This window comes from Cryptomeria japonica, chromosome 11, assembly GCF_030272615.1.
Source record: "Cryptomeria japonica chromosome 11, Sugi_1.0, whole genome shotgun sequence".
NCBI classification, from domain to species: Eukaryota; Viridiplantae; Streptophyta; class Pinopsida; order Cupressales; family Cupressaceae; genus Cryptomeria; species Cryptomeria japonica.
Window position 1 is genome coordinate 107,755,087 of NC_081415.1, and position 19,192 is coordinate 107,774,278.

The 19,192-nt window shown below is 37.2% G+C and overlaps 1 protein-coding gene across 1 annotated transcript; it reads left to right on the forward strand.

The window, feature by feature from the left end:
* Positions 1-14,478: 14,478 nt before the first annotated feature.
* Positions 14,479-17,945, forward strand: LOC131047752 (uncharacterized). Its single transcript, XM_059214414.1, has 5 exons — positions 14,479-14,696; positions 15,090-15,696; positions 15,728-15,895; positions 16,457-16,757; positions 17,833-17,945. Exons 1-5 carry the CDS (start codon positions 14,479-14,481, stop codon positions 17,853-17,855), a joined length of 1,317 nt encoding a protein of 438 aa, XP_059070397.1. The 3' UTR covers positions 17,856-17,945.
* Positions 17,946-19,192: the final 1,247 nt, after the last annotated feature.

A 19,192-nucleotide genomic window follows, 5' to 3' on the forward strand; every position in this document is an offset into this window, starting at 1 on the left:
TTGAAATTCATACAAAATCCAATTAATTTTAAAAATTAGGGTTTGATGACCTAACCACTTAATCTTGAATTTTGAATTTTGGGAAAAGGGGGGAAATTGAAAGTTTGAATTATAGGACTGAAAAATAAATCTGAGAACAATCAAAAATCTGAAAATGAAATGGAAATCCAATTTTGTGCACAAGTTCAATATGACTTTTAAAAATTAGGGTTTGAATAAGTAACCTCTTAATTTTATTAATTTTAATTGGAAATTGAACAAGATAATGAGGAAATTGAATTTGACAAACAAAACAATTTTTAAATCTAAGATAACCACAAGCAATTTTTACAAATCACAAGTTCAATTTTAATTTTAAAAACTAGGGTTTTAATGATTTAACCACTAAGTTTACAGAAATTGGAAACTTGTAAATGAAAAATATGCAATGTTGCTCAAAGAAAAGCATGCAAGATGTTGGGTTCACCAAAATGTAATGGTGGGAAAATGATGAGTGATAGATCAAGAGGAAAACTAACCCTTTCCCTCAAAGAGAGATGAGGGTTTCACTTATTGATTATCATTCAAACAATTTTTACCATTAGATTAGGAAGATAAGGGATAATTCACTGGATTCAATCTCCACACAAAGAAGATAGATTGAATTCTAAATGAATTAAGAATGTTAGGGTGATCCCTTCTTCCTTTGTTTGAAATGGAAAGGAAATTGACTGAATTATGTAGTGCAAAAGTGACAAAGAATCGATTATAACTTAAGATATGAATAAGGGATGAAGCTATGCACCTGGATTTGACAATAAAATATTGAGATGAAGTCGCCCTGCAAATATGATGAAAAGTTGTCCAAACCGTGGCGGGAATGTACACGGTCCTCCAAAAAATCTGCAAAACAAAAAGGGTTTTTCGCCTCTGCAAATGAAGTGTGAATTTGAAAGTACAGTTGCACACTTGCAACCTACACCAAAAAAAGAGAGGGAAATGTGTTGGGATTGGGGGTTTTCCTTTAGTACAAACCCCAGTTTTGAAATTAACCAAGTAATGAAAGAAAGTACTTGCAAGTAGATGTAAATGAAAGATTGAATTGTAGATCACCTCAAGGGAGGTTGTGGTAGCAATGTTGATAGAAATTCTTGTATGGAATTGTATGTTAAAATCAATCTCCTCTTCAATGGTTGAATCCTTGACTTGAATGCAACACCTAGCCTTGAAGGGAGACTTGAGAATGCTCAATGCTGGAAAAGATTGCTTGAATGCTTGAATGCTTGATCGCTTATGCAACTTGAATCTCTCCAACTTTGACCTATCCAATTTATGCCAATGAGTGAGTGAATGCCCCCTAAATACATGTTGGTGGATTTTAATTTCATCATAGGCCGACATCGGGGAGATTTCTCGCTCACTGCACAACCCACAATGCATGCTCTAGGAAGGTCCTGTCCCAAAACAAGGCAGGGACAGGGGCTCCACCACTATGCTTTTGTCCTACCCCTTTCTCCATGGCAGAGTGTAGACAGAGTGATGTAGAGGCCAAGGAAGAAGTTGTTTTCACAAGATGAGCACTCTCCAATCTCCGATCAGGCTAGAGGATTCAAGTTTGCATGCATGAGGACCCTAATGCAGTCGCAAATTGCTAGGGTTGCAATTTTATGACACTAAAAATAAAAAAAAGTTAATATTAGAATATATAAAAAGTTAGAGGTAAAGTGTGATACTAATATAATCTAATTGAGTAAATACTATAAATATAATAGAATAAAATGTGATATAATAAAAATAAAAATAATTTAATTTAATAAATAATAAAAATACGATATTAAAAAATATTTGAGTTATATATTATATAATACTGATATTTAATAGGAAGAGATGGTGCGAACTGTGAAAAACTTGATTCGACAATAGTTTATGAAGGAGAAACAGTGTGATTGTAGTGCGGAGCATGGCAGCGGGTGTGTAGCGAAGAAAGGCGACATGGGCATCTAGCCGTAGGAGGCAGAAGATGATAACCCCATGGAAACCATCCGGGATCTGGTAGCAAAAAAAAAATGGAAAACTTCGAGCTCAGAAAGATCTCGGATCCCTCTTTTGCTAAATGATGGTATACATATAGATATGTATCAGCCCCAATGGTTTCTTGAAGGGGGCAGATGGATTGACAGATGCCAACCTTTTTACCAAAAACAACATCAAGCAGTTCCTTCCCTGAGCAAAGATCAAATCACAAGCCAAATGAAGTGTCTGAATAAATCTTGGGCCTCCATGACCCAAACGGAGGCCGATACCTCAATAGAATTTAAGGAGGCGGGATACCTTTACGATCGATAGCACGTAGCAGAGAACCTTGAAAGACATGGGTTGAAGAAAGGTAGGAGTGGGTGGTTTAGGTAAACAAATATTTTGAAAGCATATCAGATTGACAATTGGAGATCCAGGAACCTAGGAATCATCTTCCAAACCAACGAAACTTGGAATAGAAAGGGAGATCTTAAAGAAACTGGTGAGTGCTCCTAGAAACATATGGAATTTCAAAATTAGGTGAGTGACTCCACTTTGACAATCCTTTTGAATGATAGTAGAAATAATGAAATGGGGGAAGATGTTCAGAATAGATGCATATTCACCAAATGGGGTGGGGGACACTGGGGACGAGGAAATTTTGCTAACTGGTGTAGAGATCAATGAGAAAATGGAAATAAGTTCAAGTCTCTCCCTAATGATTACTTTCTGGTTGAATTCCTGGATGGAAATGAAAGATGGAAAACCCTAAACAATGGCCCCTATATATTGGACGATATTGGAGTTCATTTGATAGATTGGCAACCAAATTTCGACCCTAAGACCCATGATATTTTTCCTAAATGTCTGGTGTAGGTAAGGATATACAATATACCATTAGAATAATGGAATACAGTCTCTTTGAAAGAAATTAGCAATTGTTTCGGATCTTTTATATCTACAAATGAAATCCTAGAAAACGAGATCTGGGGAAGTTTTGCAAGGATATGCATTAGTGTCAACCAAATTTCAAGCGTGTCGAATAAAGTTAGGATCTTGGGTAATGGGGAGGTGTGGATGCAGAGAATTGAGAGAAAAGATCAAATGTTAATCTATCCTAAATTCTTTTCTAGAGAACATATTGGGGGTGGAGTGTGAAGTTTCACCAAAAATCTCTAGAGCATATTCATGCACACAAAAGATAGGTTTACCACATGTAGATAATAGGATCAAAGAATAGATTAAGGATCCCCTCTCTGACTCAGTATTACTAGAGCGGATGAATGAAGTTATGGACAACACAAAGCCCCAAAGAAAATTATTGGTTGAGGAAATTATGGAAGTTTTTGAGATCCCTTCCATCCCCACAAATAGATCACAATAGGGGATGTCACATCAGTGTGACATAGTTCAGATACAAGCAGACAAATTAGTGGAAGACAATATGGTATACCTGCAAACACTACTTCAAGAGGCAAAATCTCTGCAATCCAAGATAGAATCGCAGATGAGGTTTTCACCAGTCCTACATGGTGAGTAACTTCTCATTTCCCCAAAGGGGGATAAGGAAGATAAGACTATCATGGAGAGATCAAAACATGAGAAATAGGGACTACAACAGGAAATATGCATACAACCTGAGCATATCATTGGAGAACATAATGGAGGTACAGGTGTAGATGATTTGGAAGTCCATTTGGAAGAGATTGGTGATGAGGATTCTGGATCGGAGTGGGAAGAGGATTATGAAAGAGGAACTGAGGAAGTGGACAATTGCAGCTTGAAAGGGTTTGAGGTCACTATATATAAAATCAACAAGCCTAAAATCAAACCTAAGGGTAGGAGAGGGCACAAGTCAAACAAACCAATGTTGAAGTTAGCAACAATGGCTACTAGACAAACCAAAATTTTGATAGGGAAGGGTGCTCCCCTTCCCCAGCGGCAATCAAGATCATGACATGGAATGTCAGGGGCTTGTATGCCCCTAACAAATGGAGCTTGATCAAGTGTCAAATTGATGAGTCAAAAGGAGATATTTGGATTCTAAAATAAATAAGGTGGAATAGAACTGATATCGATAAGCGAATGAGGTTGTGGAGGAAATGGTCTGGGAAATTTGTGGAAGCTGAGGGTGCCTCAGGAGGTATTGGAATTATTTGGAATCCGCTGGTGGTCAAGGGAGAAGTTGTGGATGAGGGGAAGAACTGGCAGCAATGCATGATAACTCTACTAAGTTGCAATGAATCCTTTTTTATTTTCAATGTCTATGGGCCTACTGCTACCCTTGAAAATAGGGAACTTTAAAATCTCATCACAAGCAAACTAGATGGATGCAGTAGGGCAAAAAGTATAATTATGGTGGATTTCAATGCCACCTTAAATGATCAAGAGAAGGAAAGTGGTATTCAAAGGCCCAATATTTTCCAAAGAGATTTCCATAATTTTATTAACTACAATCAACTTATGGATATTATCCCCAAGAATGGTGTTTCTAATTGAATAAATAGTAGGGCAACATTTTCTAATATTGCAAAAAGATTAGATAGATTTTTGTTTTATGGAGATTGGGCTACATATAATTACCTGATAGAAGCCCGCATCCTTCCTTTTTTAGGCTCAGATCATTACCCTATTCAGTTGGATGTATCGTCATGCCATCCTGAAGGAGGCATCCCTTTCAAGTTCAAAAAAATGTTGAGCAGGGACCTCGGTCTAAAGAATTTGATCTTAGTTTGGTGGAGTGAGATTTCAGTGGGACATAACCCACACATGTATAAATTTTGCAAGAGGTTGAAATACATTAAAATGAAGATCAAAGAATGGAATCAAGTACACTTGAAGAAAATTTTCGCAGAGAAAAGAAAAGTGATGGAAGAACTTGGGAGAATCAATGGAATTATCATTTATAATGGTATGAGCAATGAGGACTTCCTCAAAGAAAAAATGCTAAAAGATGAGCTCAATGAGATCTTGAAAAAGGAATAAATTCATTGGAGACAAAAATCGAGAGAGATTTGGCTCAAGGAAGGAGACAAAAATACCAAGTTTATCCACAGATCCGCAATTGCTAACAGAAACAAGAGCATAATTTTGCAAATAAAGAAAGCGGATGGTAGCATGGCTCAGAATATGGAGGAAGTCAGTAAAAAAGGAGAGAGATTTTTTGAATCCATTCTAAATAGAGGTAATCAGGTGGATCGAGTGGATCGAGTGGCTAGGGACAAGATCTTAGACTCGATCACAGTGATAATATCTAAAGATCAAAATAAAGAGCTATACAAATGCATTGATGAGGAGGAACTCGGGAAATAAACCTTCCAGCTTAACCCGGACAAGGCCCCTAGTCCTAATGGTTTTCTTGTGGCTTTTTTCCACTCCTATTGGGGCATCATATGTAAATATCTTCATCGAGCCGTGGAAGAGTCAAGAAAAAAGATGGCTATGCTGGGAGCTATCAATCACACCTTTCTATCTCTAATCCCAAAAAAGAGCTGCCCTCAGGAGATGGGGGACTTTAGACCTATTTCCCTTTGTAATAGAGTATACAAGGATTTAACAAAGATCATTGCAAATAGGTTGAAATGGATTATCAATCTTATTATTTCTCATGAGCAAAGTAGTTTCACCCTAGGTAGATCGATTATTGAATGTATCATCATGTCCCATGAAACACTTCACTCTGCCAGAAAAACCAAGGATACCTGCATGATTATGAAGCTCAATATTCTAAAATCATACGATCTAGTGGATAGGGAATTCCTTTTTGAAGTCTTGGATAAATTTGGATTTGGAGATTGTTGGATTAAGTGGATAAGGAGTTGCCTATCTAACCCAAAGTTCTTTGTGCTAGTAAATGGGTCTACTCATGGTGTTTTCTCCTCCACCTGAGGAATAAGACAGGGAGACCCAGTCTCCCCCTTTCTCTTCATCATTATGGTAGAGGCCTTGGGTAGATCTATTCGCGGTTTGTACCAGGATGGGCGTTGAGTGGGGGTGAACGAGGAAAATGGGGTTGAGCATACTACTCACCTCCAATTTGGGGATGACACAATCCTCTTTGGGGCTTCGAGTAGGAGTGAGGAAAGAATCATTAAATCTTTGTTGGATGAATACTGCAAAGCATCAAGGCAAAGCATTAACTAGAATAAATCAAAAGTCTTCTTCATCAATACACAACCAAGGCTTCAAAGAGCCTTGTCTAGGATTCTAAACCTAAGGGTTGCAAACTTCCCAGGAAGGGTTTTGGGCACCCCCCTATTTTCAAGTCTAAACAAGATTAGCTATTGGGACATGTTGATTGCAAAATGAAAGTTAAAGATAGAAAATTGGAAGGGCAAGTGGCTATCTTCGATCGGGAGAATCATTATGATCAATTCAGTATTGGTTGTGATCTTTGTATTCTCAATGGCATACTTAAAATTCCCTACAACTATTGAAGATAACCTCATCTGGACCATGAGGAAATTTATGTGGAACGAAGTAGGTGAAAAAGATAAGTTTCCCTTGGTTGCCTAGTAGAAAAGCAGTCTACCCAATGAATTGGGGGGTGCAGGCATTCGTCAACTATCTTTAATGAACTTGGCCATGGGTGCAAAGCTTGTATGGGCCAACTGATGTATAAATAGGAGGAGGAGGTGTATCCTGACCAACTGTTGTATGCTGGGGTGGGGCAGTAGGATGTGTAGTAGTAGTAGGCTGAGAATATGTATGCTCACAACCACGGCTAGAAGCACCCAGTCTACCAAGTACATGCCTAACAAATGATGGGGCCTCCTCTAGTGGGATCCCATGCTCCATAGCAATGTCCTGATATGAATCCAAGAGATCACTGGATAAACATGCGCTCATCTGTCGTAAAGGATCTATGTCATGTATGCGTGCAACATCCATCGGCGATGGTATGTCTACTCGAACATATGGATCATCACTCATTGATTCATCATGAATGCTAGTATGAGAGTGCAACAAACATATACCCACTCGATCTAATGTCATCTCATCCACCTGTGTGGCTATAGTAGCAATACTGGAAAAGATGGGTTGTTGAGTGTACATCTAGTACACTATCTACAGCATGTGCTAGGTCCGCACTCTTGGGAAGAACCACAAGGTTTGGACCAGTCAATGCCCACTTAGTAACGGGCAGGGCTGCACCTGGTCGTCTAAACTTATCTGAAAAATTTGTGTAGTCAACATCATCCAACAAATGAAACTCTGCAAATAATTATTTGCAGAAATAAAGGGGCAACTCATCCTTTTGGGGCCACCTATGATGAGTGGCTAACCATCTAGGATAGATAAAAGGTGCTACTAGTGCATCCGTGCACCTAGTAGGCATATAACCCTTCACCCTACCAAAGGCTTGATAATGAGGAAACATGGTTTTCACATCAGTTGTGGGAACCCTATCATTCATTGTGTCCCATTTCACCGTACCATGTACACTACATGAAAGGGATCTATAGAACTCCTCTGTGTTGACCTCATCGTATGAATTATAATTGTCAAAGAGGTCAATCATATGAAGTAGCTCTTGTTTAATTATCTCACCCCTTTGCTTATTTGTTTGATCACGCATGTTTCCCAATGTGATATTTAAATGATCTAGGGCACATTGGAGTGCCTCTGTTGTATAATTGTAGAGTTTTTGTCTCTCCTATGGAGTTGTGGTAGACCTATGTGATGTCTGCTCACTCCCAGGAGGATGCACACTAGGCTCAGATTTACTAGTGTTATGTGATCCAGGCTCATCAGACATGATGTGAGTGAGTAATATATATGTGTGTGTGTGTGTGTGTGTGTGTGTGTGTGTGTGTGTGTGTGTGTGTGTGTGTGTGTGTGTGTGTGTACATGTGCATGTATGTAGTACACATTACAATAATTATATAAGTATACATACATTTAAATCATTTTAAACATATTTAAACATGTAAATTAAAAAAATTAGATATACAAAAAAGAAATTTAAACGTCATAAATGCATACAAGTTAAAATTATCTATATAAAAACAAATTTAAGATGAATTTCTAGATCTATGCACAAAAGAAATTTAAACATTTTTAAATTTAATTTTAAATTTCAATATATGTCTAATTTACAATTACATATATTTGCATATACAACAATTAATTTGAAAATTAGTCAAATTAAGTCAAATTAATTTACAAGTACAATTAGTCAAATTAAGTCAAATTAAGACAAATTAAGTCAAATTAATTTACAATTAGTCAAATTAAGTCAAATAAATTTACAATTAATTAACAATTGCATATATAACTAATTTAATTAATTTCAACATATGTCTTATATGGTCGTAATAGGTCCTAACGGATGCAGATGTGTCATAAGGGACCTTGTGTGGTCCTAAGGGGTCACCCATGTGTTAGAACACATGTGTGACCCCTTAGGACCACATAAGATCCCTTGCAACACCATTTGGTCTTATATGGTCCTAATAGGTCCTAAGGGGTGCAGATGTGTCGTAAGGGGTCACCAATGTGTTAGAACACATGTGTGACCCCTTAGGACCACATAAGACCCCTTGCGACACCATTTGGTCTTATGCGGTTGTAATAGACCTCATAAGGGGTGCATATGTGTCGTAAGGGGCCTTGTGTGGTCCTAAGGGATCGTCCATGTGTTAGAACACATGTGTGACCCCTTAGGACCACATAAGACCCCTTTCGACACCATTTGGTCTTATGTGGTCCTAATAGGTCCTAAGGGGTGCACATGTGTCGTAAGGGGCCTTCTGTTGTCCTAAGGGGTATTAATTTACAATTACATGTACAATTTACTTAATTTCAACATATGTCTTATATGGTCGTAATAGGTCCTAAGGGGTGCACATGTCGTAAGGGGCCTTGTGTGGTCCTAAGGGGTTCTAAGGGGTATTAATTTACAATTGCATATACAATTTAATTAATTTCATCATATGTCTTATATGGTCCTAATAGGTCCTAAAGGATGTAGATGTGTCGTAAGGGGCCTTGTGCTATCCTAATGGGTCACCCATGTGTTAGAACACATGTGTGACCCCTTAGGACCATATAAGACCCCGTGCGACACCATTTGGTCTTATGTAGTCCTAATAGGTCCTAAGGAATGCAGATGTGTCGTAAGGGCCCTTGTGTGGTCCTAAGGGGTCACCCATGTGTTAGAACACATGCGTGACCCTTTGCAACTCCATTTGGTCTTATGTGGTCCTAAGGGGTGCACATGTGTCGTAAGGGGCCTTGTGTGGTCCTAAGGGGCCTTGTATGGACCTAAGGGCTCCTAAGGGCTATTAATTTACAATTGCATATACAATTTAATTAATTTCAATATATGTCTTATATGGCCGTAATAGGTCCTAAGGGGTGGAGATGTGTCGTAAGGGGCCTTGTGTACACATGGGTGATCCCTTAGGACCACACAAGGCCCCTTTTGACACCATTTGGTCTTATGTGGTCCTAATAGGTCCTAAGGGGTGCACATGTGTTTGAAGGGGCCTTGTGTAGTCCTAAGGGGTCACCCATGTGTTAGAACACATGCGTAACCCCTTAGGACCACGTAAGACCCCTTGCAACACCATTTGGTCTTATGTGGTCCTGATAGGTCCTAAGGGGTCATATAAAATAATTATATACACCTTAGGATGTATACATACACATACATACATACACCTCAGGACATGCTATCAAGGGTCGTGTGTGGTCCTGAGGGGTCACACAGGACCACACACGACCCCTGATACATGTGTGACCCCTCATGACCACACACGAACCCTGATAGCATGTCCTGAGGTGTATGTATGTCCTAAGGTGTATAAAATTATTTTATGTGTATTTATGTATGTATGTGTATGTACATGTAGGTATGTACATGTATGTGTGTGTATCTATGTATGTAGACCTATGTATGTATGTGTATGTATTTTTATGTATGTGTATGTGTATGTCCTAAGGTGTATATATAATTATTTTATATGTATATATGTATGTATGTATGTATGTATGTATGTATGTAGGTAGGTAGGTGTGTATGTATGTATGTATGTATGTATGTATGTATGTATGTATATGTATGTTTGTGAATGTATTTGTATGTATGTGTGTATTTATGTACATGTATGTATTTATTTTCTAATATTCTAAACTAATATGATAAAATAAATACAAAAAATATATATTTTTTTTTAAAACTTAAAAAAAAACTAATTCGCTATCAAAAAATTAATTTTCTATTAAAAACTATTAAAAATAAAAAATAAAAAAGTAATATGATACAAGAAATACATTAAAAAAAATAAAATTTAAAAGGTACTTACTGTCGAAACCCTTTCGGTTGGATCTCTGGAAATCTTTTCGCCCTCCTGCTCAACTCCTAGTCACTCAATGCAAAATGAGGGACTTGGGCGAATTTCGGGTTTTATATAGGGCAAGGGGTTTCCGGCCGGGAACCCCGGCCGGAAACCCCTTGCCACGCGAGCGCTGCGTGGCTGCCAAATCGGTCTGACCGGAAGTGTTCTAACCCTTTCGGTCGGGACCAGAATAGGCATTGTTAGCCTAAAGTGCAACATAGATCCGTACGATCACCCCTAAGAATAAGCTAAGTCTCTACTACCCAAAAAAGAAATGAGAGTGCCACTCAATTTTGAGAGTAACATTACAAATCTTCAAATCAACTATGTTTTCCATTATTAACCAGAGGAATGGGAAGCTTAATAACTAACTATGAGGCGACTCTAACCATAGGACGAACCCTTTATAAACTTTAGGCTATACACATGGCCCCTAACTTATAAAGTGGACAAACTGAGTTTCAAATCTACAACCATTGTCCATATCTTTTAAGAATGAAATTTTTAAATGTATATCCAAAAACTTCTATATCAACTATTGATTTCTAAGATAATTATGTGATTCATAGATATATACATGGGATCTAATACTCTTTTCATCCCTTGAATACTTCAATAATACTAATAATACTAACAACTTCCTATTACTTATTAAAACCCAAAAAATTACAAAGAGATGCAACTTTAACTCATTCTAATTGTTCTAGTTGAATCATGTACTAAAAGTAAGATCCTCTTCTACATGATTTTGATTTTGTTTTATTTGCTTCAATATTATTTTGCTTGACCCTTTTAATAATCTTTTATGTTTGTTTTAATCGTGATCTAATTAATTTTATGAGTGTGTGTCTACCACCTCTCTTTTTTGTTTTATAAGATTTTGTAATCAATAAAACTAAGTTACTAAAATGAATTCAAAAATAGCCAACGGACAAACCTAGGCACCAAAAGGCTTGGAAATCCGTTGCCACATCAACATTCCAACATTGAAAATCGGAAGAAGAGCCCTTGCCAAAATAACCTAATTCTCAACATTCCAACCAATAGATTTTAACGGCTCCTTTGTTCCAACGTCTATATTCGAATATTTGAATATTTGAATATTTGAATCAATTTGTTCATCCGAGTATTTGTCCATTTGAATCTACATTCGAGTATTTGAATGTTTGAATCAACTACATAGCTTCCATTCTATTTCTGCTGTTCTGAGTCTGTTCGCAATTCTCTGTAAATTGGCACCATTTTAGAAAGGCCAAGCATTTATAGGTAACTTTTTTTGGCTTTCATTTCTGCTTTTATTTTGTAGGATTATAATCCTAAGTATATTCTTTTCTTTGAATTTTGAGTTATGTTAAGGGGATACCTTTTCTTGGTGATATTTTTATCAAATTGAATTGGGATTTTAAGCTATGTCGTAGATGGTTCAGGGTTTCATGGCTATGGAAATTATTTTGTTTAAGACCATTTTCATTTATTCTCTTTGGTCGGTCTTGATTCTTGAAATGGTTACTTATGACTGGATTTTTGGTCCTGCTAAGCGTGTATTATCTTGTACTGTTTAGAATCAGATTGGAGGGTGTTTGTTAGAGAAAATTATTCACAGATATGGTTTGAAATTCGGAACAGATTGGAGGGTGTCTGAGGTCTGTTTAGAGATGATATGTTATCCATGATATACTTCGATTTTTCCCTTGGAATGGTTGGGGTTTAGATAATATTATTAAAAATGACTCTGATCTGGAATCTTGTTTATACCTTCAATTTTTGTTTAATTTTTTTCGGCCTTAAAGATTAGAATTAGGTTCTTATAGAATTTGATTTTGGTGAATGCTTCAAGCCCTAGATGGCCTGCATATAATATGGGTTTTAAGAGATGAGATTTGTCTTGCTTTCGGTGACTTTTTCTTCTGTTTTGTTCTGTTTGCAGTGAATTTCCTCCCCGTGTTATTACTATCCCAAGTATTGATGGTTTAGTTTTACTTCTGAGTTTTGGATTTTGTTTGAAGGCCAACCATTCAGAAGCTCCTGCCGTAGAGTGTGGTTGATGATGTTTGTCAATTCAAATCTCATTACAGAAGAGAAACCCTCGCATGAATGCATCCAATTTTTCATGGACCTCATTCCCTCTTTCTTTTTATGAATGTCCTTGTTGCAAGGAATATTCGACTGCAGGAGCATGCATATGCAACATCCTTGTTCTAAGAAATATCTATGGAGTAGACAACAGGAGCCTGTTCTTCAATGTTTCATGTATGGTGGGGTTTGTTCTGAACTTCTGTGCATTGCAATAGCTCTGTTTTGGGCTGCAATTAATGCAGGAGGCAGGGTAGATAGTGTTCTGAAAGACATGGCGATCGCAGCGTTCAAGTCACTGTCGAATTGTAGATCTGTTCAGGCCATTGCCAGACAAGGATGCAGGAAACATGGCTCAAAGATGACTCTCCAAGATTAAATAAAAAGGGCAGTTCTCTGATCATTATATGATCCGTAAACTTATTCTCTGCTTTTTAGGCATTCAAAGGAAAAGGAACAGGGCCAGCCAGATCTCAGGGGAAGAAATTTCAAGCTTCTATGGAACAAAAGGCTACAGGATTACTTGACAACTAGGGTTGGTCATATATGCAACAATCCAACTATATTGTCACAGAGGGTGTATACAGACGACTAACCTTAAACCACAGACTAAACAACATATTAAGTCCTGTATAAAGACAGGTACAAGATTATATACACTGATTTACCTAAGTTTATTGTAGATTATATACACTGATTTTCCTTATTATAGATCTTTTATTATATTTGCTACCTCATTTGATTTAGCTAAGTTTATTGTACTTTTATTGGTTTCATTTATTTACTTACGTTAATATGAGAAAAAGGTTACTGTTACCATTACAAACATATCAATGGTCTATCTATTTTCATATTTTGGAAATCTTAAAAATTGTTAGTGACTGATTTTATGTGAGATAAACATCTTCATCAATTAAGCCATCAGTAGTTGACTTGCTAGATGCTTACAATATATATTTCATGTTTCTTCATACGAATTACTGCAACACTGCAACTATTTTGGGGGTTTCTGGTGCTTCATAATCATTTCTATTTTATACTGTCCTTTGCCAAAAGCAATGGCAGGTTCAAATTCCACAAAACTAGGCCTTCAAGGATAGATCTGTACAATTTCATGATCTCTTCCACCATCTCTGTCACTATTTTCATTGATTTAGTCATTTTTTTCCGAGACACCTCACAAAGTTTCAGAAATATTTCTCTTCACTACGTACGGGACTAGTTGGTCCCGAATTTTCAATGAAAACAAAAGATCTCTAAAACCAGACTTGATCTGTAATGCCACAAACTAAATTCTATTTATAAATGACATTTTCCCAATGATCAAACTGATGATTTTGCAGAGTTTCGGTGGGGTTTTCCAGTGTTAGAGCAGTCTGTAAGAGGCGTGTTTTTGTCGTATGTCTTAAAATGGTTAGGATTTGTGTGGTTCATGATAAACATTTAGACTTGTTAGTTCCTGCCAGTAGGAAAGTATAGCGGAGGCTATTTTGCTTAACCCGTTATTAATCTGAGCATGCCCAACCAATCAAAGATTGTTTTGTTGCAAAATTTCCCCATTTCTTTAGTTTCTTTCCGATAAAGATGCATATTATTTAAGCGAATTATAATGCTTGAGCTTTTTTGGCATGTGGATATTCGATATTTGGACGGTTTGCAGAGTTTGTGCGGTTCTCAACGAGAGAGAACGCACATCTCCAGAGGCAGCTGCAGGGCCGTCAAAGCAGTCACTGACGGTGGTTTGAAACAGATGGCCATCGGGAGATCTATTTGAAGCTTACATCTTCAAAGGCAGGGCCGTCAAAGCAAGTTCCCTACGATAGCTTGGAACAAATGGCAATCCAAAAAAAACTTACAGAGGTCAGATCTAGGGAATGTTGTGGAATGCAGGATGTAGAACAATTGGTAATAGAAGAATACACTGGTCTGCATGCTGGACAGTTGTGGGTTGTCCCGTGGGGGTTTGCATCTTCAGCATTGTTATCATCTTTGCTAAAGCCTTGACTCTCTGCTTTTGAAACTGATGAGTGAATTTTAACATTTTCATTGTTCACACTTTAATGGTAATATGTCTGCTCCGCATGCGATTCTCGCCCAGCAGATTTCAAACTCCCCTGCTGCGTCCGTTTCGCCTTCGCCTGCGGATGTCCACCACAAGGTTGGTGCCTCCCATGTTGCCGCCCCTACACCTTCTGCCACAGCTGTTGCCCCTGCCATTGTTGCTACAACTTTTGCAATGGAGGTTTCGGGAATTGTGGCTAGTCCCCCACCTTCTCCTCAGGCTGTGTAGGTTGCTGCTGTTGATGGTGGTCAGGTTCGGGCTTCTTTTGGTGTTGGGACCCCCTCTCACGAACAAATGCTTTAATTTTAAGAAAATGCTTACTTCACATACTCTGTTTCAGATTGTTCAACAGGAGTCTTCCTCAGGTATACCACTTTGAGGAAAAATAAATGGCTGCAACAGCGGTGAGGTCTCCCTCCTGAGTAAGGATTATAAAAGATCCAGCTCGAACCGCAGAGATGAACTGAGGCGTTTCAAGACAAGCCTTTGTTGTTGGGGACTTGATCAATCCACCAGATTAAGAAGAGCATTTTCACTGATTCTGTTTATTTTGTTTACAATTTGTGTTCATGTTTTTAGTTCGTTCTTTGTAGAATGCCCTAAATGTGATGAACAAGGCTATGCCTTTGTAAGCTCGTTCAGATTCCTCAGTGCATACTTGCTTCCATCTCTTTTATTGCCCTTTCCTGCTACCTACGGAAATATGGTCTCAGAAAATTCTTGTTCTTGGACCAACTGTGTGATGACACTGCTCAAGTGCAACTGGGGTACACAACGGAGCTCGATAAAGCTTTCAAACTATTCGCCTGGATTCTCCTTCCTTCCTTCCTTATTGAAATTGTTCACAAAATTTTATGGTACTCAACTGTAACCGTCTCAAATCCCTTCATCAGTGGCCAGATTCTTAGCACTTCGTTAGTCTTTACAGCTGTTACTATGTCGTGGCTTTATAGAACCGGTGTTTTCCTCTTAGTTTGTATGCAGTCCCGCTTGACATGTCATCTGCAAATTCTCCGGTTCGATGGTTTCAGGAAGTTTCTTGAAGAGTACAGTTCTGATGTTAGTATTATTTTGAAGGAACACATGAGAATTAGGCATCAATTGTTTCTTAGCAGCCACCGTTTTCGATTTTTCGTTCTTGCTTCTTTGCTTACAATTACCATCAGTCAGTTTGCTGCTCTTCTGATGACATTGTCCTCTCGCACCGAGATCAATTTCTTTAATGCTGGAAATTTAGTGGTATGTTAGTATTATTTTGAAGGAGCACATGAGAATTAGGCATCAATTGTTTCTTACCAGCCACCGTTTTCGATTTTTCGTTCTTGCTTCTTTGCTTACAATTACCATCAGTCAGTTTGCTGCTCTTCTGATGACATTATCCTCTCGCACCGAGATCAATTTCTTTAATGCTGGAAATTTAGTGGTATGTTTTCTCTTACCTGTTTTTCTTTCATCCTTTTTCAAAATTTGCTCTTATTTTACCACTATATGCTCATAGCATTTGCTCCGATTAGAAATTAGGGCATATGATCTGAATTTTGAAATGTCCTGATTCAGAAATAGCATACGTTCAGTCACAGGTTAACTAATTACAAATATCAGCAAAATAATGAAATTATATAGTCAGGACACAGTTTTTTAAGTGCATGAATTTCTGATACAACCCTGTTTGCTAGAAATGACCTGTTAATTCAATGAATTGTTTTTCATTTATTTGATTGTAGTATGTATCATCAAACAAGGTACAGGGCAATGCCCCTTGGATTACATGGACTAGTGGATTAATTATCAAATTGTTCAACAGCCAAAAGTAAATTTTTGTCAATAAAATTACGACAATTATTTAAACTTTTCTGCATATGAGATGTAAAATCATCATTGTTTAAATAGAACGGCTTTTCTCTAACTGAGAGAAGTGAGAGAAGTGTCTGGTATTAATGGTTGGACATTAGAATCTAAGATTTGTTTAAATTGATTTGTTCAGGTCTGTTCTGTTGTACAAGTCACTGGTTTCTTGCTTTGCTTATTGGGAGCTGCAAGAATTACACACAGAGCTCAAGGAACAGTCTCTGTCGCTACAAGATGGCATGTACTGGCTACCTGCACCTCCTATGGTTCCTCTTATCCTCAGACAGAAAACTTACCATCACCTCAGTCACATGTAGAGAGTTCGGTAAATCCTTTCTCTTGTGTCGACTCTGCCAGCGATTCTGAAACATCTGAAGTATTTTTCATGTTTCCATCCAAAGATGCTTCAGCTGCCTTTGAGATTAGACAAGCATTTGGTAAGTGATTTCCACTGAATAGATTGATTTCATTAAACACAATATTTCTGCCTCTTGAATTGAAAAGATTTTGAATAGAATGTTATATTGATTTTTTGGATCAATGATTTTGATTATACTCCATGATCCATTAGCAGTATAACTCCAGCAAATAAAATGTAAGAAAATTACAACCCAAGATGTGTCTCTGAAATTGATATAATGAAATTTGTGACCAGTTGCTCCTTGCCTTGAATCTGTGGTAATATTTCTCCCAGTCAGAACTCAAGAGGAATCTTTCAAGCGTACAGAAAACCTACAATAGTTGTTGTCTACCCCCTCTGAACTTGAACTATCATTCTGAGCTTCACTGAGCATTGTTGACATCGAATTACTTTTGGGTAACAAATATTGAAGGAGATACAAACGAATTTTCCAATTTCTTCTTTTGCCAGTTTAATGTTGCTTTCTCTTCTAGTGCACATAATCTCCACTCTACAAGACATAATCACAGAATATAGGGGAGTAAGCCTCATTTTATTCAACAAAACACTGAAAATATGATGGTTATAACCAATTTGAAACCTGATTCATTAGAGTATTTCACCACTCTATTCCTCATCTCCCCTTTTTAATATACAAAAATCACAACACATGTCCTGTTCTGTTTTAAGCCTAGTTAACAAAATGTTGATACTATTAGTGTAGTTTCCTTATATATTAGTGAAAATATTGTGCATGCATAAGTTCTGTGAACAGAAAAGAAAGAGAAGATACCAATATCAACGTTTTAAGGGACTTTGTGAGACTTTGTGACAATCTATGCATAAGCTATCTCTTGTTCTTGTGGATTTGAACTTCATCATGTTCTTAAGGCCTAAGCACAACAAGCAAAATCCTTTTATCAGTAATTTTGGACGACTAGATTGAAGAAAATTGATGCAGGGCTTGATGCTTAACTTTATCCAAGCATTTCTGAGCAAAACACTTAGTAATTTAGTTTGATTTTAGTAAACTAATTAATTGACTTATATTGGCACTGATTCTGTTGTGTGTATCAACCGAAATTAACAAAGAAATGTTGTTAAATTTGCAGGTTTAGGAATACAAAAGCTCTGAACAGCCAGAAAGCTCACAGAAAAGCCTGAAATAAAATATAGAGTTTATTATCATTGTACTCGTTTGACTAGTTTCATCTTCAGAAAAGAATGGAAGCAGATACATTTGCTAAATATATGCATTGCATATATATATATATATATATTCTTACACTTTGAATTGCAATGTTCTGAATGCTTGTTTTCAGATTTTAACTGTTCTGTATGCTTGTTTTTTTTTAAAGTGTAATATATCTCCTCTTTCTCAATGGCTCTGCTACTTGCACTACTCTGCCACACCAAACAAACACATTCCCTGCCTGCCAAGCACTGGCAGGAACTACGCTGCTTGCAGCTCTTGTTGTAGATGTTGTCTTAAGATTTGGAATAGATTAGAAAGAATGTATGCAAGGTAGGTATGTTCTGTTGTTTGTTTTGAGGTCTGTTAAGGTGTTGCCTTTTCTTTGTAATTTTATATCAAATTGATTTGGGATTTAAATTATGTTCAATGGATTTAAGTTATGTTTAAGGGTTTTGGTGAGAAGATTTTCACTGTTTAGATATGTGTTTTTAATCAATTCCTTTGGTTTCTCATTTTAAGATTTATCTTGTGGTGGTAGAAATTGTTTTAGTACGTGGGGTTATGTGAGATAATGTTTGTTCTGTTAAGATTTCTCTATTCTCAACTACGTCTTTTGGTTTGTCTTTATTGATGAGAATTCCGGTTGTTTGTGATGATTTTTTTGGGCCTCAGATTGCTTTTGCATGTACGGTTTAGTATTTTGAATGTTTTGTTTAGAACTATTTTCATTTGTTCGAGAGGAATATTCACAGATAGGATTTGGGATTCGGATTAGATTGGAGGGTGTCTGAGCCTGAAATAATTTGATTTTCACCTGTACTGGTTGAGGTTTAATTAATAATAATAGAATTGATTGTGATCTGGATTCCTTTTGACTGTCATGAAAGGATAGATTTCAATGTTTCATGTATGCTGGGATTTGTTGTGTATTGCAGTTGGTGGACAAAGAGTCTGGCAGGGCAATTTATACAGGAGACAGGGCAGACAGTGTTCTACTTCTGAAAGACAAGGCAATTGTCAACAAGTAAGCTCAGGTAACAAATATTTCACATTTTTTTTCCTTCGTGTTTACAATTTTTACAGTGGGATTTTATGAAGCAAAAGAGAGAGAAGTGTATTTACAGTGGGATTTTATGACTGCGAGGGTAGCTCAATTTGCAATATTACACAAATAATTCAGAATGCACTCTTTACAGGACAATGGATAGTATGCAACTTCTCTTCATCCTTACTCTGTTTCAATCTTCCTTGAATTTCTTTGATAATAATCTGGTGTC

Excerpts from the sequence above, each read along its gene's own strand:
- LOC131047752 (XM_059214414.1), top strand. The coding sequence starts at position 14,479 with ATGTCTGCTCCGCATGCGATTCTCGCCCAGCAGATTTCAAACTCCCCT. Across the intron at positions 14,697-15,089 it reads CCACCTTCTCCTCAGGCTGT|GCTATGCCTTTGTAAGCTCG; the intron begins GTAGGTTGCTGC and ends GTGATGAACAAG. Across the intron at positions 16,758-17,832 it reads TGAGATTAGACAAGCATTTG|GTTTAGGAATACAAAAGCTC; the intron begins GTAAGTGATTTC and ends TTAAATTTGCAG.